The sequence below is a fragment of the Cupressus sempervirens genome, chromosome 6 (assembly GCF_028749045.1).
Source record: "Cupressus sempervirens isolate cs-2001-9-10 chromosome 6, ASM2874904v1, whole genome shotgun sequence".
NCBI classification, from domain to species: Eukaryota; Viridiplantae; Streptophyta; class Pinopsida; order Cupressales; family Cupressaceae; genus Cupressus; species Cupressus sempervirens.
In genome coordinates, this window is record NC_143123.1 from 619,246,775 (window position 1) to 619,269,585 (window position 22,811).

At 37.7% G+C, this 22,811-nt stretch overlaps 1 protein-coding gene across 1 annotated transcript in view; it reads left to right on the plus strand.

The window, feature by feature from the left end:
• Positions 1-20,622, plus strand: part of LOC149553767 (Inositol monophosphatase family protein) — a 60,407-nt gene extending 39,785 nt beyond the window's left edge. The window contains exon 9 of the mRNA XM_089789125.1: positions 20,331-20,622. Coding sequence (XP_089645251.1) covers positions 20,331-20,462 — 132 coding nt within the window. The 3' untranslated portion in view covers positions 20,463-20,622. The remainder of the gene's footprint in view (positions 1-20,330) is intronic.
• Positions 20,623-22,811: the final 2,189 nt, after the last annotated feature.

Genomic DNA, 22,811 nt, shown 5'->3' on the forward strand with positions numbered 1-22,811 from the left:
AAGGCTTCTAATAATTGTCCATATGACAGTTTATGACATGTATCCATGGAAGTCAGAGTCATTTTCAACAATGTTCTAACTATATCTTATATACTTTTAGGTTTTAGAGCTTTATATATCCATTTCTAACAATCCTTTGAAGAATAGCCACTTATAGTAGTCGATGAAACTTAAGGGATCAGCTCAAAAATGTGCATGGAATTTCCAAGTGTTTTTCATTTGGGACTTGAAAGTGGCCTCTATACTTGAGTTTTGTTCATAAACTATATTGTTGTATTTTTAAGGACATCATATTTTTTTATAGTTTCTAGTGCGGCCTTGTCGAAGTTACTTTCGGCAGCCGCTCTCCACTTCTAGCAGTATTCAGCAATAAGGTTTTCTCTCGCCCTGGGCTGTATCCCTCGGTTCTGGATTTCTTTTCTGCAGTGGGGCATGTCTAGCTTGGTGCAGATGGCTGTCCCCAGTTCTTGGCTCTTTTGTTTTTTGTTGTTTCTGCTTTCCCCAGACACCATTTGGTGTTTCCGCTGTTGGCTGGCCTCTCTTGTTGTGCTCTGGCAGTCCTTTTGACCCTCTTTGTGGTTTCTTGTTGGACATTAATAAATTAATCTTATCTTATCTTATCTTAGTTGCATGTAAGTGTGGGAATTTATTCTGCAATATTTGTTCTCAGATCCTTATTGAGAATAACTTGATTTTAGGGCCATCTACATGTGTTTGTTATAAACTTATTTCAGATTAAATATAAAATAAATAATAAATGAAGAACTTGTGTAGAGTGACTGGATTCCATTAAATAAATTTACTGAATAAATTAGTTATCAATTGGGAGTTCCCGTCAAGTAATATATTGATAATGTTGAGCTGTCTGATAATGACTATTCCATAATAGTAGTTGGATATTTGAATGAATTTCAGTTGCTTGGAAGTAATTAAAAAGAATATTATTAATTGGAAGCAGTCCCTTTCAAATAATATATTCCTAATTTTGAGCTGGCTGACAATAACTATTCCATAATAATAGGTTACAAATTTAGCCCTATCATTTGAGAGAAATTCACATGTTTGTGGGTAAGTGAAATTGAAAAATATAGCATCCTGTGAGTTATGAGTAGAAAAACTACAGTGCCTTGTGCATTATAGATAATTCCTCAGATTATGACTTTCCCAAGGTGAGGTCGGATTCTGACCTCCCCTTAGAAAACGTTCTTGCTTGTCCAATTTGATTTTTCAAGCCTTCTCATTCATTACTGCATTTCTACCTTTCACCTTGTCATTCTCAGATTTAAAATTCATTTTGAATCATTGTTTGACTTCGAAATTTACAAATTTGACATTCAATAATGAACTGTTCCAGATTTGAGATCTGATTTTGTGTTTTTGCATGATGAAGTTTGATTTCTTCATCACCACTTTGGATCTGATTTTCATGGTATAAAGGTGTGATTGAAATCCAAATTTAAAATATTCATGATGGGACTGACATGGAATTGAAATTTAACAAAGACTAGGGGGTGGAAATTAGGGGGTCTTAGTACATCTCTGTCCATGAGGAGTTTGGTACCCAACCTCCCCTTGGACAAGTTTTCCAAGGCGAGGTTGGATTCTGACCTACCTTGGGATAGGTTTCGAAGGCTTGCTCCAAGTCTTCGCAAAACATCATTTTGCCACTGTCCTTCCTCTCTTTTCATTAATTCAACCTACCTTAATGATTTCATCATGTGCATCTTTAGATCTTATCAAAAGATCTCATAGTTTTATGCTTAGACTTCATCTTGTCATACTTTGCGTTCTCATGTTGATTTTCTACCAAATAGTCATCTCCATCTTCTTCTTGATTTCATGCTTCCAATACTTTCCTCTCTTTTTGCTCACATTTTCATCTTTCTCACATCAGATCTTATGGTTTCTAAGGGTTGGAGTGAGATTTACATGAACCAGCATTCTCCTTGTTTGTACCTCATTGCCTCAAAGATCAAATGAGCATTTCATCAAACTCGAATATTTTCATGTCAATCTTCACCTCAAGCTTTCTTTCACCATTGAGGGTCTAAATATTGAACGCCTTGGTTCAACTTTCCTTTATGGCTTTGACTCCTAATCGCCACCAAACAAAGGCTACCTAAAAGTCAAGACATCTACTCTACTGCCTAGTAAAAAGATGCGGCCCCTATTTGCAATGGAGCAATGGTGTGTAGAGGTCACAACAAATCCTATTCTCTCTTGAGAAAGGAAGTCTTAGATGCTATTGGATGCGATCAGATGAGACAACCTTAAGGTTCCTATTGTTAGATCTTGACTGTGCTTGCATAGACTTGGTGGATAAATGCGATTTGTTGGATTCACAAGGGGAGTTACGTGAATGTTCTTTAAATGCGATTTGTTGGGTTCACAAGGGGAGTTACATGAATGTTCTTGGAATGTGGAGGCGATTCTTTCTCTCTTGCTCTATAATTATTGGCTTGAACTATTTTAAAACAAATTGCAAAAGAGATCAGGGGTATAGAGCTAGGAATCCTAAAGACAATGATATTAATGGGTGATGCTGCACACATGTTGGGTGGATATTTTGCAACTGACAGTTCTGGGTAAAAATCCAGTCGCAAAATAGGATGACCAGCCACAACGTGTGAGATAGTCTCTACTACATTAAAAGGGAAGGCTCCCCCTTCTTACCGTTCCTTGGATCAACTCAAGGTAAGCAAGAAGTTGAGAGATTTTATAAAATGGGTGTTACCAATATCCTTTCTTCTTATCTTTCAAGAAAGAATCCACTTAGTCGTGGAGCGAGTAATGGGTAGGGTCAATCTATGATTACACTTCTATCAAGAGCTGGAAATAGTGATATCGATAAACCTTCACTAACTCAAAGGCTAGCTGAAAATGTACTGGTTTGGCTCTAAGTCCGGTTGTATTTCTATATGGAAAAACTTTACAATTAGGGCACAAAGACTCCTAAAAGTAAAAATAAGTCAACTATTTTGCGAATTAAGAAAGAAGTATAAGCTATAGACAAAGCTTCTAGCTATATATTTCCACAATTGCTCCTAGTCAAAGCTTTGGCTCCAATTGCTTCTTAATTCTTTTAAATTCAATTCACAAGATACAATTACCCAAAACAAAGATAACATGAATCAAAGATAACTTAGATGAATTATAGACAAAGCTTGTAACTCACACAAGTAATAATCTCACTTAATCAAATTTAAGTCTCAAATGCTCCTTTGTATTCACTTTCTCTCAAAATAATGCTACACAAACAAAGTTTTGTTGGCACAATTTCTCCAGAGCTCTCTTGCATAAAGATAATGATGATTTTACAATGAGGGGATACTCCTTTATATAGGCACAGGAGTTGAGAAAAAGGTGGAGGAAAAAGTGGGAGCAACTCAACCAACTTTGACCTAGTCTAACTAAATGAGAAATTATTGGGTTACATACAACTGAACATGTAACTCGCATTACACCTTTTGACATACATGTACCTCACATTACATGTAATTACACCTTTTCATGTAATGCATCCTCTTAAACCTACAAACATGAAATAAAAACAAAAAACAACAATCTAAAAGATTGTTTCTCAGTGCCTTGAATTTGACTATGATATCACACACTGTGGAAAGATTAGCAATTTCCATGGTCTTTCATATGGCTTCGATCCTCATTGCATCTACATATGCCGATTGTATAACTTTGGAATTTGTTGCCATAGAATCTAACAAGTGTTTTGTCGAGGATTTACACAAGACAAATTTGTTCATTGTGTGCGAACCAAAGTCTTTAGAATCTACATCACCATTGATCCTGATTGTATATTCTGAGCTTACCCTTTCAACTGCAATGAGATTATCGGATTCATCAATAACATGGCATCCCATCTGTTCCAAAGCACAAGTAACATCCCTTTCAACTACTTGACAATCTCCAAGGGCTGCCTGCAACTTTATAATCAACTTCCTCAATGTTTCTTCTTTGTAGCCAATAAGTTCTTGAAATCTGAAGAACATTTCACATGACGGAAGAATGTCACATGAGACTAAGACATCTAGGTCAAATCTTACCATTTCATCCCATTTCCTTCAAATTATCCGCTTCTCAAGTCAAAGAAGAGATCAAGTTTCACTCCATTTCATTCATCTCTTTGATGCGCCTAAGAGCTGCAAATGTCTTCGTGATAGCTCAAATTCCTTTAGAGATGATTTCCCCTATCTGAGACTTGGCGGCTTCAATCAACTTTCTCTCCTTGGATGTCTAAGACATAGCAACAACACTTTGAGAAGATTGTTGCCGAATGACCTTGTTCAGGAGAGAAACCTCTTGTTTCAGTTGATTTTTCTTCTCCCATAGCTCATGATTGCTCTTCGATACATTAGCCAATGCATCTTGAGCATCCTGTAAACAACTCAGACGTGATTGTTTCCCGATTTCAACATTAGTAAACTTGTAATAAGAACGAATAAGTTCTTCCACAGGTTTGTCCACCAAGGGTTCAACAACTTCAACAAATTTGGTTTTATCTGAATCAACCAAAATTCTTGAAACAATCTTATCTTTCAAAAATTTGGATTTGTTCTTCTTAATAGGGAGATTATTCGGTGGTAGAACCACTTTTTTTCTCTCTGTTGTTATTCTGCACAACCATGCAGGAAAACTGAAACCTTCATCCACAGAAGCAAGTACAGTGGAGACCATTGGCATTGATCCAAATTGTATTTCCATTATGACTGAGCAAGATTTAGTCTGTACAGCTGAAGGCATAGGAACATGCTGAGATGACTCTGTCATGAAAAGCTCAAAACCCGTCAAGGAGGTATCAAGTTGGGAAACTTGACCAGTTGTGAGAGTTGGAAAATCCTCAAACACATTTGCCAAATGCTCATATTGTTCATTTACGGGAATGAGAGGAGCAACGGAAGAAATAAGAAGGGCCATTGTATTAACTTTTGAGATTGGAATAGAAGGAGTGAAAACCATGGAGAATGAATCCACATCGTCATCTACCTCATCTAGAAAAGGTGCTTCATGTATAGACGGTGCACGAGTTTGTGCAGGCTTTGGGGGAGATATGATCATGACTTCCCCTTCTTCATTTGTATCTTCTTTATCCGATTCTGTCTTCTAGTTTTTCTGATTCTTCCTTTGATTCTTGAACTTGTTCAGAGATCTGAGAAGACTTAGAGCCTTTTATACTCTTCAATTTAAATTTGTGAGAACCCTTAGCATCAAAAGATGAGGCACCATCTTTCTCTGTAATCTCTAGTTGTGACTTCCTACCAGGAGGGCCAAAACTTCCACAATCTAAGCCCATCTTACGATTAACTCTTTTAAGGCCTTTACTTTTCAGCCATTTGTTAGTGTTTACCAAGATGGATTGAAATCCATCCATGATAGATGTACCTTCCTTTTGTTGCCATTGAATAGGAAAAGGGCATTTCTTATCAAAGCCGGCTTGATGAAACTCTAGATCAAGGATGTCGCTGTCATCTTCAACTTGGAAATCTGAAGTAATCTCCAACATGTTGAGATCGATTATCTGCTACAGGGTTAAATCTGCAGTAGTCCATCTTCATTACGTCAAGCTCTGTTCTCATATCAATCTAGATGTCCTTGATGCGATTTACGTGAGTGTAAGCTCTTTTCATTTGAGAATTGATCTCATGTGAGGCGGGTCTGTGAGCTCAATCTATGGGTTCGTGGACTCCCCTCTACCCATGATCCTCTCGCAGCGGGACGCTCTTTCCTCTGTGATCAACTTGGTCTTACCGAGATTACGTTGGATAGGTGCTGGTTTGGACAGGGGGAGGTCCTTTTTATCAGATTCTTTTCACTTGCAGACAGGCTTCAGGCTCTCCGTGCTAAGAGGAAGTTGTTTTCCCTTCCTTTGAAGATCTTCTTGGATGAAGATCTCATGAAGTCCCAGGTTGCAAAGCTCAAACATGCTCGTGGTATTGTTGCTAAAGCTAGGCAGGATGGTAAATGGGCTGTTATCAGAAATCTGAGAGCTGTCATTAGAGATTCCCCCCCAAGTGGTTGGGAAAAGAGGCAGGCCCCCAAGGCAAATGACGGTCCCACCAGCAGTCGGACAAGAGGGAGGCCCCCACTTGCTCCCTTCTTGTTAACTGCTGGAATGGTAGTGGATCTTTATGGTCCTTACCTAGTCTTCTTCTTGATGTTGTGGGCTCCGCCGATATTCTTGTCATATCAAAGACTCACGAGAGTCCTGTGCGTCCTTTCCTAGGTGTCACAGGTTTTCAGTGGTTATCCCTTTTTAGGGAGGAGGTTCGCGTTTCGATTGGTGTGCGGGGTTCAGGGGGTGTGGCCTGTTTGATTAAGGATGATATTTTCAGTAGCACCTCTATCGTACACTCAGATTTGTTTGTGAGATTTATGTGGGTCTGTATTGATCGTAAGTGTTATCATCAGAGGGATATCTACTTGGCTGCTTGCTACTTTCCACCGGCTGTATCTCACTATGCTATTCATGGTACCGATGACGACGATCCTTTTATTGATCTTTGCGAGACTATCTCTCAGTTTACTGCTTTAGGGGACATTATTATTCTTGGGGATTTCAATGCGAGAACCAAAGCACTACAGACTCCACTTTATGATCGTCGCTGTAACCCCTTGTGCTCCACCGAGATTGATCCTACTTCTTTAGGGCTTCATAGACTTTCTGAGGATGCTCTTGGGCCGTTATCCGTGTATGGTAGACATTTGTTGCGGTTTTGTGAGTCTTCTGGTTTGGTGATCCTGAATGGCCTCTCTTGCTTCCCTGGTTCTGAGATCTTCACTTGTTGGCCTCATGGTGGTGGTGCTAGTGTCGTGGATTATGTTCTTGCCTATCCCTCCATCCCGTGTTTTCGCAGTTTCACCATCTTGCGCCTTCCTCTTGCGGATCACTCTCTCCTCAGCATTCATAGTAGCCTCTCCCCTTTTTTTGTGCCCTCACTCATGTCACCTCATCATTCTTCTATTACCGCTCACTTGCCCATTCGCTTCCATTTCATTGATGGTGACTATGAGCTCTTCTCCACTCATCTTTCCAAACTCCTCAGCCTTTCAGGGTTCTCTGACTCGTTCGAGGCCACCCCCATGTTTGACTTACTCGCATCGGCTATTCTTAAGTTTGCCACCCTTTCCATCCCTCACTGCCCTCCCTTGCTCCTTTGTAGCAAGCGTCGTAATACTTGCCCCATGAACCAGTGGTTTGATTCAGATTGCAAATCCTTTCATCGTGCTATGCACTTTGCTTTTGAGGCTCACTCCACTGACTTGGCCAGTATTCGCTCGTCTTATCTCTGCTTGCTTCGGAGTAAGAAGCGTAACTTCACTGCCTCAAAGTGTAAGTCACTTTGTTGCACACTGGTTAGCAATCCCCAGCTCTTTTGGCGTACTCTTTTCCCCCGTCATCCCCGTCCGCCTTCCACCCTTGACTTTCACTCCCTTGCGTTGCATACCATGGCTCTTTATGATATTCCTGGGCAGCTTTCCATTCACCCCCCATCGCCTCCTTTCGTTTGCCTTTTCACCCCTTCCCACATTTATGAGGCTATCAGATCCATGAAATGTAGTAGAGTTGCTGATGAGGAAGGTTTTCAGGCTGAGCTTTTCAAGTTCGGTGCCTCAGTTCTGGGTCCCTATCTCTCTATTCTTTTTAATAGAGTGATTCACACTGGTTTTCCGGCTTCCTGGTCTAGGCACTTGATTCATCCCATTCACAAGACTAGGCCTGTCTCTAATCCGAGGAACTACAGAACCATCATGATTGGGCACACTTTTGCCAAACTGTATGCTACTGCTCTTAATACTATGCTATTAGCGCAACTCGACAGGATTGGTTGTAGGGCTAGAGGACAGGCGGACTTTCGGACGGACTATCAGACTACGGACCACATCTTCACGCTACGAGCTATTATTGAGGAGGCTAGACACAAATCGGAAAAGGTATACTGTTGCTTTGTTGATTTTCGCAAAGCTTTTGATTCTGTTCCTAGGGTGGCTCTGTTTGAGAGACTTAGGGAGACCGGTATTTCCGAGATGCTACGTATTGCTATTATGAGATTATATGAGACTGTGGTCGGCAGATTTCGGACTCCTGTTGGCTTCTCAGATCCGATCCATTGTACTATTGGGGTTAAGCAGGGTTGTCCTCTCTCTCCTACTTAATTTGGGTTATATATTGATGAGCTGGAGGACTTCCTCTTGGAGTCTTCACTCCCAGGTGATGGTTGTTATCTTCATCAGGTTCTGATCTCGATCCTTCTCTTTGCGGATGATACTGTTCTCCTTGCTTCCTCTCCTAACAGATTACAGAGACTTCTTGATAGATTGGCTTTATTTTGTGATCAGAGACAGCTGGTGGTTAACTTGGGTAAGACTCGGATCATGGTCTTTAATTGTTTAAAGACCTCTCATCTTCACTTCACATTTTGGGCCCAGGAGATTGAGATTACTTCATCCTATTTGTATCTAGGTGTTATGTTTTCTGGACCGCGTTTTAGCATGAGACCTGCTATTCAGCCCAGAGTGAATAAGGGCATGGGTTGTCTTGTTTTTCTTGAGAAACAGTGCTTCAGACATCATTTTCAGGATACCTCGTCTAAGCTATCTCTCCTTGATTCTCTTGTTCGACCGATTGTTCTTTATGGTTCTGTGGTTTGGGGTCCTCTCCTTAGCTCTGATTGGGCCTCGATTGAGCGGGTCCAAACTTTGTTCTTGCGGCGCATTATCAGATGTCATAGATCTACTCCTCATGTTATCATTCTTGCTGAGTTCGGGGCTCATCCTTTTAGACTTGCGGCCATTTTTGACTTAGTTTGGTTTCTTCATCGCCTTTGTGGGTTTGCTGATATGGTTGGAGACCGTGATCATTACTCCTATTTAGCTTATTGCTCTTTGGTTTCCATGGCGGCTGCTGAGTCTGGTGCTTGTGCGCGATGTTGGTATGCACAAGTCTCTTCTTTGCTGAGTTCGATTGGGATTGATATTGATTGTCTCCCCCCTTTTCAGTTTTCTTTGGATGCCCTTGCTCATCTTCTCCCTTCTCGGTAGGAGTTGAATGAGCATGTTTGTCTTGATATTTATAGATGTTACATTACTGCTACCTGGGTTAACCCTCCTGGTGGATTACGCCCATGGATGTTGTTTTATGCGACACACTTTTTGGAGATCTCAGATGGGATTATTGCCCGACCTAGCTATCTTTCACGACGTTCGTCTCATGCCCTGTGGATCTCTTTAGGTTCTTTCAGAGTTGGTTCCCACCGTCTTCGGGCTCAGTTGGATCATCATATTGACAGGGAGGAGTGGACTTGTTTGTTCTGTTCTTTAGGGGAGGTGGAGGATGAGGCTCACTTTCTTTTTCGATGCCCTATTTATTATGAGATCAGAGGGAGGTTCTTTTGTTTGTTCAGAGAGTGCTTCTCTCTCTCTATGATTTCTTCAGCTATTATGATCAGAGATGCCTTGCACTATATTTGCGTGAGGCCACTATGCTTCGGGATAACATGATTCGGACTCTACTTCCACACCGACACTCATCTGCTCAGCTCATTACTGCCTTTTTTACACCTTTATTCCCCTTGCGTGGTGTGAAAAGGCCCTCTAGCTCTGTTCGGCCTAGTGATCTTTCTAGATGTGTCAGATCCCGTTTTGCTTATAGGCACCAGCGACACTCTTCTGGGACAGGTCGGAGACAGTGTAGTACCTCTACGCATGGACACGTGTATCATTTTGTGACTGATTTCTTCTCACCCAAGAAAGACTCCTAGTGCTTTCTGTTGCTTGTATTTGTTTGTTGTTGTTGCTTTTCTTCGGACACCTTTGTGTGCTCTTGCTGGCTTCAGCCCTACTTTGTTGTAATCTTTCAGTCCCATAGACCTCTTTTTGGTCTTTTGTTGGACATTAATATCATTATCTTATCTTATCTTATCTTATCTCTCGGCAATCAAAGTCAAATTGGGCCTTGAACTTTTTCAAGGTGATCAACTACAACTCTGCTTCCATGTTCTTTGCTTTGGGCACATAATTGATTGAATAGTTGCCAATTGCCAAGGGTTTGGCCGAGGTAATACCGAAACTAGGCCTATGCATAGCATGCTGATCACTTTGCATGTCCATGAGTTGTCTAGCTAGCTCCATCAAGATGATTTGATCTTTTCCCATGCTGCATCAAGTACCCTCTTGACGGATAACTGTCTATCGAACAAGCAACGAAAATGCCCAAAGAAGGCATCTTGGACTCTTCTGTAATGAAATTTACTATTTGTCAGAGTGATTTGGTCATAGTAATACCAAACAGGAATTTGAAGACGATCTCCCTTGGTTGAGAGACCAGAGAAAGATCCCATGACAGCAACAATGTAGACAAGATAGGACTTCATGTAGAAGGGTGCCGAAGTTCCCACGTTGAGTATTCACTAGCAAAGTGTAGTGCTAATCAGCTCTCCCCAAAAGATGTGTTTTTTGTTTTCCATGATTTGAAAGATGAACTTGAACATCCATGGGTCGAAATCAGTAGAATCTTTGAGACCGCAAATTCTACTGAGAAGGATGATGAGATCCTTGTACTCTTGTTTGAAGTTAGATCGATGAACAGTCTTTGGCCATCTTTAGAAGATGTTTCTTTTATTGTCTAACCAGTACTGGTTGACATACTTCTGATAATCACCTTTCTGCTCATTCCAACATGCCAAAGATGATTCTTTGGTTAGATCTGCACACCGTGCTTTATGTGGTACTTTAAAGATTTGCTCAATGACCTCTGGATCAAGTCTAATGACAACCTTGCTGTTAGCGTCCTTGATAGTCTTTGATTTTGCATTAAAACACCGTGCACATCCAAGACCAAAATCAGGTTCCATGGCTGCCATAGGAAATGTGGACACCAAGTGAATGTTACTTCTTTTGATGCACTTCATCTCGTGGCCATAGGAGCTTCAACTCTTTGTAGAAAATCAGCCATGTCCACGTGACCGATCATTGTGTCCATTACATTGTCAACAATAGATGCAACTAATGATGGAGTTGCATGAGCCAACTCTTTATCATATTGATATTTCATCGTTCCTTTGGATTTTGATGAAAAAATGGGGGCATCTCTTGCGTTTGCGTTGCGTTTGCCTTGGACCTTATCCTTTGGTGCTGGACTTTTTCCTGCTAAGGAAGGACCTTTAGTCTTCCTTCATGGGTCCTTTGCTTTCTTGTTTGTGTTGGCAATATGGCTAGTTAGATGTCTGAAGTATTTTCATTTATGGCAACGTGTTTAGTATTTCATTTATGCAATCACAGTTAGAAAGTTGTCCAAGTGTTAGACAGATTGCAGAAGTACAGAGACAGATACGGCATGTACGAACAACTGAGTTTGAGTTAGGATGTGCACAGTCAAGGATCGATAGATGACAACGCAGTGATTACGTATGTCAGGGCCCAGACCTGTACGTACGGTACGACGCAAGTTACAGTCAAGATACCAGTTCAAGTATCTAACAGAACAAAATAGAGCATATTAGAGAATTGGATTGTACGACTTAAGGAATTGTTTTGGTAACAAAATAATTACTAAGTCATGATGGGCCAACATCCTAGATGTTTACCCAATGTCATTTTTATATTTGGTCAAGCGTGTGAAAGCATTAAGGCCTACTGAGCAGAGATTTATTAGTTTGCGAGATATAACTAAGGATCATATCTTGCATAGATAATGTGTGTGTATGATGTGATGCGAACGATTGAGAAGAAAGCTTAAATAATATGCAAGCCTTATGTGATGCGAAATTTGATGTATGATCAAGGCAAGTGTGAGATACAACAGTAAGCCAATATTGTATGTATACCTATTCTTGTGAAGAACTTAATTGTATATTGCATGTTAGGGTAGTGGGCTCTTCTTGAATACATTGTATTTGATCCACCAACTCATAACAGGGTTGAGGCTTTTTAAAGGGCCTAGTCCTCTAATAAGGACTAAAGATACTATGTATTTCATAGAGTCCAACAGGGTCAATATCCTTGACAAGATTATTTTGTTTAGTGAATCATCTTGTGGGTACCATCCCCATTGGGGTTTTCCCTTGGCCATGGTTTCCCTAATTAACAAATAATGGTGTTATGAGTTATCTTTGTGTATGGTTATAGTTACTGTTCAACATTGTTGGTTTACTTTCATATGCAAGTTATAAAGTAATTAACAATATTTAGTTGTGGGCAAAAGTTTGTAGAATACTGATTCACCCCCCCTTCTCAGTATTATCTATTTCTAACAATTTGTATCAGAGCACAGTTACTCAGAAGAGGCTTAACAACTTGAGTAAGATCCCTATGGATATGGAACGATTAAAGAGAAATCTTGAAGAAGCTCTCGAGCAAATCGACCTCCTTGCAAAAGAAAGAGACAACCTGAAAGATAGGTATGGGGATGCAAAAGTCTACATTGGTAAACTGAAGGATAAGATAGATGATTTGAAATCTAAGAAGGAACCAAATGAAGAAATTAGTGATAGTGATGAAGTAGAAATTCTAAAGAAAGGAAATGAGATTTTGAAACATGAGTTGAAGATCATTGAACTGAAGTTGAGTCTTAAGAAAGATGACAGTAAGATTGAATTTGATCTTAAATTTGAGAATGTAGACCTTAGATCCCAGTTGAGTCAAGTAACACCTGAATTAGATTCTATCAAGATTGAGCATGCAAAAAGAGAAAAGTAGAATACCATTGTGAAAGGAGAATTGACACAATCTAAACAACAATTAGAAAAACTTTATTCTAGTAACGGGAAAATTGATGAACAAATATTTCACTAGAGATCTTCATATGACAAGATAAGTCTTGGATATCTTATTAGAGAAAAGTCAGCAAAGAAAGCTTAAATTAGGAAAGAACCAAATCCATTTGTTGAATCCCCTAAATAAAGTGATCTAAGTAGATTGAATCAGAAGTATCTAAGGAATTTGTTGATTTATCTATAAAACATGATAAACCAAAGGAAACATAGCAAGTTTATCAACCTAAGCAAGATAAACCATCCAAGGAAGTTAGACATGAGTTTAGAGGTAGATGTTTCATATGCAATGAAGTTGGTGATATGAAAAGAGATTAAACCTATTACTAATTTCTATTGTTATTTGTCATGGTTTTGGACATGAAGCAGTAGATTGTAAGAAACCTAAGTTTGATAGTAATAATGCAAATAGTAGAATGTTTAGGAATACTAACCTCACAGGTAATGAAAGAGGAAGATCAGAAAGCAGATCTAATGATGGAGGAAAACCTAATAGCGAAAGAAAACATGTTGTATGTTACAAATGTAATAATCTTGGACATATTGCAAGGAATTGCAGAGCACTTGAAAATTAGAATGGAACTAATCAGAGAAGAAATGCACCTGTATGTTAGTAATGTACTAACTTTGGACACACAACAAGATTCTATAGAATGGACAGAAGGAACTTCAATGGGAATCCCAATTATAGAAGGAACAATAACAAGAATGGTAAAAGGAATGATAACAACAATGATAATAGTCATAAAGAAGTAGTAAAAGAGCATGTTGATGAATTTAAAGAAGTATTTGTGAAAGCTAAGGATCCAGAAAGTTCTTACATAGTTTTGGAAGAACAATATTTTGATGCACTTGATGAGAAATTGAAGTCAGAAATTGTTTGTGACTCATCCTATCTGAATTAAGCATTCTTAAAATAGGCAGAGCATCAGTCAATTAGAACTGATGAGAGATTGTGAATTAGAAGTCATGCAGTCAGTAGAAGGTAGAGGACATAGAGAGGAAGCTATGGTCAAGTGTGCAAGCATTTGTGTGATTGTAGTAAGCCATACGAAAGAAAACAAGTTCACTGTTAATCAATAACAACTTTTGAAGTTTTAGTAGATGCGCATTTAATGTGGAGTAAGATTTGAAGTGATTTAAGGATTGCGAGCAATATTGTGAGTACCATTTGATCGTGCGAAGAGTTTGGAGCAATTAGTGAGCAATTTGATAGCGAAGTCAAGTGCAAAGAAAGGTGTTTGAAGGAGAAGTTGAAAAAGCCCTGAATGTGACATTAAAGGTATTTTACGAAGCTTTTGTTGGAATTTCCAGTATATTCTGTAAGCAGCATGGTAGGCCAGTCAATATGTGATGTAAGTGATAGATCCAGATACAAGTTCAAGAAACACCCATTTGTTTCTCTCATTGATGATCTGTTAGGAGCGTTTTCTCAAATCCTGCAAAATGTACTTCACGTAGAGGACGTTAGAAGCTACATTCACTATAAATTTGAGAACATTGGAGATGAGGACATCCATAAGGATTTAGGAGTTATGTGTAAGGATGACTTAACCCTAAAGTCTGAATAGGCATACTTGAATGAGCTGAATTTGATTAAGTATATGTTCTACATGGAATTCAATAATCATGAATGGACCGAGGATTATTTTGAGTAGAGTTCATGAAGAGATGTTTTGGGTAGGTGATGTACCAATCACAATTGACAATGACCTAATTCACAAGGTCACAAGTTTGAGTAATGAAGGCTGTAATCCAGTAAACGGCAGGAATGTGAGAAAGGTTGTTGAGGCAAACCTTAAGACTAAATTTGATGGCAAGAACATGCGAGTTGATTAATTCAGGATATTGGAATCATAATGCTGAACATGATTGTAGGTTACAAGTTAAATCACAGTTCTAGAGTTAACTCAGTGCTAGCAGGATTTATGCATGCAACATATGTTATGGCAGTTGAGAAAAGGAAGGTAAACATGTGTGAGATAGTCATAACACAACTGTTGGACAACATTGTGAAGCTGAAGAAGACTAAGAATGCAGTCTTTAGATTTGAATCTTTGTTAATACCTATTCTTCTATGCAACCAAGCAGTTCCTCGGTATGATGAGTTGGAACAATAATGAATGTTCAATGAAGATGGTTACATAGTGTTACAGGGCCAATTAGAGAATGTCCGAGACAATGACATTGATAAAATGATGAACTTTCAATCAGAGATGTAACTGAGATACAAAATCCCTCCCTCTATGGTGGAGAAGTATAAATATGAGATATGTTTCATAGTTGAAACTGATACCACATGTGGCGAAGCAGTTCAACCTAGGGTGAAATTCATTGAACCCATAGGATATGAAATGAGTGAAGAACTCATTGAAGGTTATGCACGGATCGTTTTGCAGTCAGAGGACACTGAATGTCCTAGATGGGTACTTGTGAGGAAAAGACGAGGGAAGTTCATTTTGAACTTCATAGCAAAGAGATTAAGAAGAATGTGGAAGAGAAAATAGAATCCAATCTTAAGGAACTCGGTATGTCAAGAGAACAATTTAATGAAATCAAAGAGATAGCAATGGTGATGAAAGCTAGTGGGCAGTTTGAGGTGTTAGTAGCTACACCTATTACTATTGCAATACCATTTGAATGTGTAACAGTTGTAGGACCTATTGTACAGACACCTATTGCACCTTATCTACCAGTTGCACAAGTGCAACCAGTTAGAGTACAACATGATCAACAAAAGAAATAGTCAGAGGATATACACCTATTGTGTAGAGAAAGTCAAAGAGATTAGTAAAGGTTAAACAAGAACCTACACCACCTTCAAAGAAAAGGGTCAGGCAAACCACCAGTGGACCCGAGAAAAGAAGAAAAACATTGCAAATCAGTGATTCTAAGGAATTTGATGATGAAGCTGAAGACAAGCCAGTTGAGCAAGCAGCTAAAGAAGGTAGGACACCAACCGACAAGAAGGCTTGGAACCAAAGGTAGAAAACCTAAATATGCAGATTATTACTGATGACAATTTTGTACAATCGAATAAATATTATAGTTTGTATAGCAATATGGATAGAAGAGAACACTATTGTAAGGAATATGATTTTGAGGAACAAGAGATTCGATAGTATACAAAATAAGATTCCAGAAGATCTCTACAATAGATTACTTAATAGGAGGAAAAGAGTGGTCGAAGAAGATACCAAACTAAGTGAAAGCATGAGTAATAAATTGTGGGAAGTAAACACAAAGGAGGATTTGGACAAAGTTTTGAAAGGCATTGAACCCTTGCCAAGGAATGAAAGAAGAGCTGTTCTTCTTATGGGAGGAAACCACGAAGAAGTCAGGAAAGAAATAGAGGAAGCCATAATGAAATATATGACTTCCATGCTTGAGCTTACCAAGGAGAGTGCACAGCCAAAATCACCAAGTCCAGTGTATGTGGAGGCTAGTACTCCTATTGATGGTGAAGAAGAAGCTGAAGAGACACATCAAGCACTTTCACCTCCTCATATAGTTATTGGTACTAAATCCATGCAAGTGGACAGTATGCACATAACTATCGATGTCAAAGAGAATCCATTTACTACTGAATACAGAACAAACTTGTTGGCAATATCATTGCCTACTCAAGCTCAGATGAAGAAGATAATGCAAAAGCAAAGAAAATTGCAGAAAAGAAAATGTTAGAGGAAGAGGAAAGGAAGAAATAGGGAAAGAGGGAAGAAGATGAGAAGAGGAAAGAAGAGGAAAGGAAGAAGAATAAAAAAAGAGTTAAAGAAAGAGGAAGAGAAAATAAAGAAAGCTGAGAAGGAAAAAGAAATACTAGAAGAAGAAAGAAAGAAAGCTGATGAAGAAATCAAAAGAGAAGAAGAAAAAGAGAAAAGCAAACAAGAGGAAGAAAAGAAGAGTGCAAAGGTGAAAGCAGCTACACTTATTCCAGCAACAATATCTGATGATGATGATGATGATCAAAAGGGATTAGTGTGCTCCCTGAGCAAACTTCTTGAGAAGAACAAATCAGTGAAGTCTTTGGAAAGAACATTGATAAAAGTCTTGGATAGGATGCAGAAGACAATTCACACAACTGTTGCAAATCGAGAATTGCAGACTAAGGCAAAAGAATTGGTGAAATCTTTTGATGAAGAATTCACAACCTTGTTTGAAATAGCTTCAGTACAAGCAGAAGCAAAGCATGGTGCATCACTATTTGATACAGTATGCACAAATTTGAGAAATGATCTGAAGACATTAGATACGTGCATCAAAGAATTGAGGAAGAGCATTGATGAAGGTAATAAGTTGTATGGACAGTGCACAATGTCATACAATTACCTATCAGATTTTGATAGTCAAATCAAAGGCCAAATAAGCGAGCTTCAAACACTCACTACCAAATTGCAGTGACCTGAGGCAAGCATTGAAAATGTTGGAACTGAAATCAAGAAGATTCACAATGCTATCAGAGGCATTGAAATTGATAAGGAGAAGGTAATCAAAAGATTTTTCTACTTCTAGAGAAGTTTTGTCACCTAAAATCAGTATTTTATAGAGGCAATTAGAGGAGTGTCTTGCAACTAAGGCCTCCTATGACAAGTTTGCCTATACTGACTTGAGCGCAGAAGTGGCACCATATGCACTTTGCGCACTCATCAATATATCTGACACAATCAAGGAAAATTGGAAGGACCTTGCGAGACTGCAACTGAGTTTTGCAGATTGTTTATCTAGAATGACAAGTAGATCAACAAGAGGAAACACAATTTTGTATACAGTTTTTGACACCTTTGCCATTGATGTCAAAGGGGGAGAAATATAAGTAAGGAAAATTATATATGCATAAGGGACAAGTTCAAGTAAAGAAAGTATACATGTATATGTTTGCAAAGAGAAGTATGTATATGTAAGGGGGAGTCTACTTATGTACCATTGCAAGGGTGATAAGGAATGTAATGATCCGTCAAAACATGAATAAAATATTTTCTATTTTGAAGGCAATTTTGTGTAGTCACCTTTTGTATTCGTTTTTGTATGACATCATTTTGGGACTAAGCCAATTTTCCCAAATGTTGCCATCAGAGGGGGAGATTGTTGGCAATATGGCTAGTTAGATGTCTAAAGTATTGTCATTTATGGCAACATGTATTTAGTACTTCATTTATGCAATCATAGTTATAAAATTGTCTAAAAGTTAGATTGCAGCAGCACAGAGACAGATACGACATGTACAGACAACTTAGTTCGAGTTAGGACATGCGCAGTTAAGGATCGATAGAAGACAACGTGGTAATGATGTATGTCAGTGCACAGACCTGTACGGATGGTACAATGCAAGTTACAGTCAAGATACAAGTTCAAGTATCTAGCATAACAGAATAGAGCATATTAGAGAATTGGATTGTACGACTTAAGGAATTATTTTGGTAACAAAATAATTACTAAGTCATGATGGGCCGACATCCTAGATGTTTACCCAAAGTCATTTTTATATTTGGTCAAGCATGTGAAAGCATTAAGGCCAATTGAGCAGAGATTTATTAGTTTGTGAGATATAAGTAAAGATCATATCTTGCGCAGATAATGTGTGTGTATGATGTAATGCGAACGATTGAGAAGAAAGCTTAAATGATATGCGAGCCTTATGTGATGCGAAATATGATGTATGATCAAAGCAAGTGTGAGATACAACAGTAAGACAATATCGTATGTATACCTATTTTTGTGAAGAACTTAATTGTATATTGCATTTAGGGCAGTGGGCTCTTCTTACATACATTACATTTGATCCACCAACTCCTAACAGGGTAAAGGATTTTTACAAGGCCTAGTCCACTAACAAGGACTCAAGACACTATGTATTTTACAGACTCTTAATAGGGTCAATATCCTCAATAGGATTCTTTTGTTTAGTGAATCATCTTGTGGGTACCATCCCCACTGGGGTTATCCCTTGGCCAGGGTTTTCCTAGTTAATAAATAATGGTGTTATGAGTTCTCTTTGTGTATGGTTATATTTATTGTTCAACATTGTTGGTTTTATTTTCATATGCAAGTTATAAAGTAATTAACAATATTCAGTTGTGGGCAAAAGTTTGTAGAATAAAACCATGATGTTCACTCTTTCTTGACACTTGTATATTGTCCTACAATCTGCCTCCAATCACTGCCTTCTAGGAATGCTTACCTGTCAGATCTTTGTTCATGATATTTTATATGATGGCAGCTGTTGATTGTAATGTCCCCAAATTATGAATACCCAAATTTCGCCCTGGGTCACAATTTCTTATTTCTTACTTGAAGCCCAACAGCAGTAACCTTTGGAACCCTTTGGCCTCATGTGAGTCCCTAGTTATTTACCATGAGGTGGAATTCCTAGAATATGACTCCATCATTGTTCCCCTACTTGTAGCTCCTCATTTTTGCATTCACAATAGGGTGCCTTGAAGGTCATCCATCCCAAGCCAAAATACAGTCTCCTTTGTACTGTTTTGGCCTCATGGGACTCTGCAGTCATATACCGTGATGTAGCATGCCTAGAAGATGACCCCATAACCATTCCTTGTGATCTGTCAAGAATCAATCAGTACATATAGGGAGTTCAATATTATGCATGTATGCTATATATGTGATAATCAGTTATTAACAGCATATCCTAATCAGCAATGAGCAGATATAGATAATATTTATTATTCTATGCTAAACAGACATAATAAAAATGCATTATTAATCAGTCTTGTGCAGATATAAATGGTACTTTTCTTCTGTGTATTATTAATTACTAATTGCAAATCTGCTTACTTCCCATGAGACTTGATTTTCTTCTTGTCTTCCTTGATGCTGAAACACCTAGGTTTCATGCCAATCGCTTGTACACCTGAATATTCTTTTCATATCAGATCTCTGCTTGATCATTTGGCTTTCTTGTTTTGCCCCGGGTGCCCTTGAAGCGGCCAATCTGCTGGTATAAATAATCCTCCATGTAGGTGGAGTATTGTGTCCCTCCAAACGGATATCAAATGTGCAAGGGTCACAACTCTTCATAGTTCTATTCTAGATTAAAAACCATGTATCTTTATTGCTTTTTGTTTAGTGATTATTCAGGGTTTACTCTATTGTTATGATATACGGTATATTGATTTTAGCATGCTAAGTGTTAAACCTATGTTATGTGTATTTAGGACAGGTCTTAAAACTCTCTCATTTATTAAACCTGATTTTTTTTTCAAACTTATTGCCATTCAACCCATTTTCCTTTCGAATTTCTCAGGAGGATGACGTAATTTTATAATAATAAGTATTGGAGAACCTCAGTCAACTCTAGTAAAATGCCATCGATTTTATTTTGTATCATTTAAATAATGTACCATAGGCAATAGTGGTAGCCTTGTCTAACTTTTTCCGTAAGTTCTGCAATCCATTCATTAGAAATATTTGCATAACCAGCTAGTTTCTAGTCTGTATATTCTCCACAAATTTAAAGAGAAGCATACTCGCACATAATCTGCATGCAATTTCCTTACAGTTTTCATGGAAAACTAACAGTGACCAATTCAGGTAACCAATTGGGATGGAAGCAGTTTGGCTTTGTCTAGAGATGGTGATGGAAGACGAATAATCATTCCAAGAGGTGGTGGTATACTTGTAACAAACAAAATCTTGCACAATAGATTATTGCATATGATATAGCACAGGTTAGAAGCTTTTGCAAGATGGAGTAATTTAAAACCAATTTAGTGTTTTATAAATTTTAAATTAATTTTTGTTAAATGTCTCACATTTTGAGTTGTATGCCATAAAACTCACTTGTGATGGATAAATAAATGTATTAGGCATTATTTTTACTTTATTTACTATGAAATAGTATGACAAGCTTCAAAATGTATTTTTATATTCTTTCAACCTAGAAGATTAGGTAAATAAATATATTTGTGGATGTATATTTACACTAGTGCTTTGCACCTTTAAAGGGTGCAAGGGTTAAGCTGATAGTCTTGTATATTTTTGATGACGTTCTTGAGTAATTCTACCATGTTTTTGGTTACAATTAAGTTTTTAGTTCTTGTAAAATATTTAATAGAATATTTCTATTTTTAATGCTTTAGAATACTTGTATTTTATTTGAAGTACAATATTATTTAGGTGAGCTTCCTCTTTTTTCCATATAACTATATGGATTAATGTCTATGTTGGAGTATCTATCAAAGGTGAAAGTGGGTCAAATACAAAGCCTCTCTACTGTTTTCACTCTCGATATCAATGTAAGAGTTAGACCTTATCTCTCAACGACACCAATATCGACCATTTCTTTCCATAGTGTAAGCCCTTGAGATTGGTGTATAATAATTGCTCGTGGCATAGTGATTGAGAGTTGTCTTTGACTTCTCTCTAAAATTCCATGATGACCTATTATAATTCTCAAAACATGCTACAACATATGTGGGTACTTCTAGTGGCCTAAAACCTAATTTGTAAACGATATTAGTGATCTTAACAAAAGATCCTTTAACAAGTGGACTACTTCTATGCAAGTGTTCATTGTAGGCATAATGCGTTGTGCCCAAAGGAGTGCATATTTTTCTAGTTTTTCATCATGCATATAACTATTGTCCTTTCTCACACAAGTTATCATTGTACATATTATGACTCAACGATTCATTAATTTAAACCTCTTTTTACTATGTAGCCTTACTACCTTGTTAGTAGAAAATAAATGCACAGATATGTCAAATTCTCTGTTGTCTTCCGCACTAAGTCTATGTATGTATCATTAGAATCCCCCAATCATGTTGTGTTTTGTTGGCATCTTGTATGTTATGCAGTAGTTGGCAAAATTTTGCTCAAGTCCAATCTCTTAATGTGAAAGTTCTCATCAGACTCTTGTTCTTATCTTTTCTTAATTCTTCCTTCTAAGGATTTAGAGTAAACTTTCTTCCATCATTTATGATGAGCGCAATATTCCTTCAATAATAATGAATAAAACTAACATAAACTTACCCTAATCATGAAAATAATCACAATTATAAACCCTACAGCGCAACCTTAACCATGATATTATTCCTATCTCTCAATAATACACCTCAACCTTAATAACCCTAATTAAATCAAAATTTTAAATTCAACACATTTACATTAATATGATATTTTCAATAAATTATAATATTAATAGATTGTAATTAGAATTATAAAGTAAGTTAATAAATTATTACAATTAAAAATAAAAGTACCTTCCTTGTTTGCGGCAACAACATACGTGAGCACCTATAGTGGCCTATAACTTGACTTATAAATGATATCCATGATCTTAACAAGAGATCCATTGACCAATATTGCTTCTATCCAAATGTTAATTGTAGGTGTATATTCTTTGTTGTCATGCACACTTAAGTGTATGTCTGTATAGGTGATTAGAATCCCCAATCATGTTGTGTTGGGTTTGCATCTTGTATATTGTGCAATAGGTGGCAGAGTTTTGCTCGAGTATAATCTCTTAAGGTAAAAGTCTTCATCATACTCAATTTCCTATCTTTTCTTTGTTCTTCCAAGGAATTAGAGTAAACTTTCTTCCATCCTTTATGATAAACGCAACATTCCTTTGATAGTAATGAATAAAACATCATATTGCCATGGTCTTCACAATAAAACATGAAAAGCACTCATGTTAACCACATCACACAAAACCTCATCCCATTATGGCCCAATGTTTAAATTAACTCAACATTGTTCTTTCCCTTCAACCATATGATCATCCTAAAAATATTATACTTAGGTTCTTATCTTTTCTTCATTCTTCCTTGAAAGGAATTAGAGTAAAATATCTTCCTCTTTTATGATAAACACAACATTTCTTCAATATTAGTGAATAAAACCAACATCATATTGTTATGGTTTTCACAATAAAACATGGTAAGCACTCATGTTAACCACATCACACAAAACCTCATCCCACTATGGCCTTATATTTAAATTAAATCAACATATTTCTCTGCCTTTTGCTTATGATCATCCTAAAACCAACTTATCCCATAAGGGCAAAGG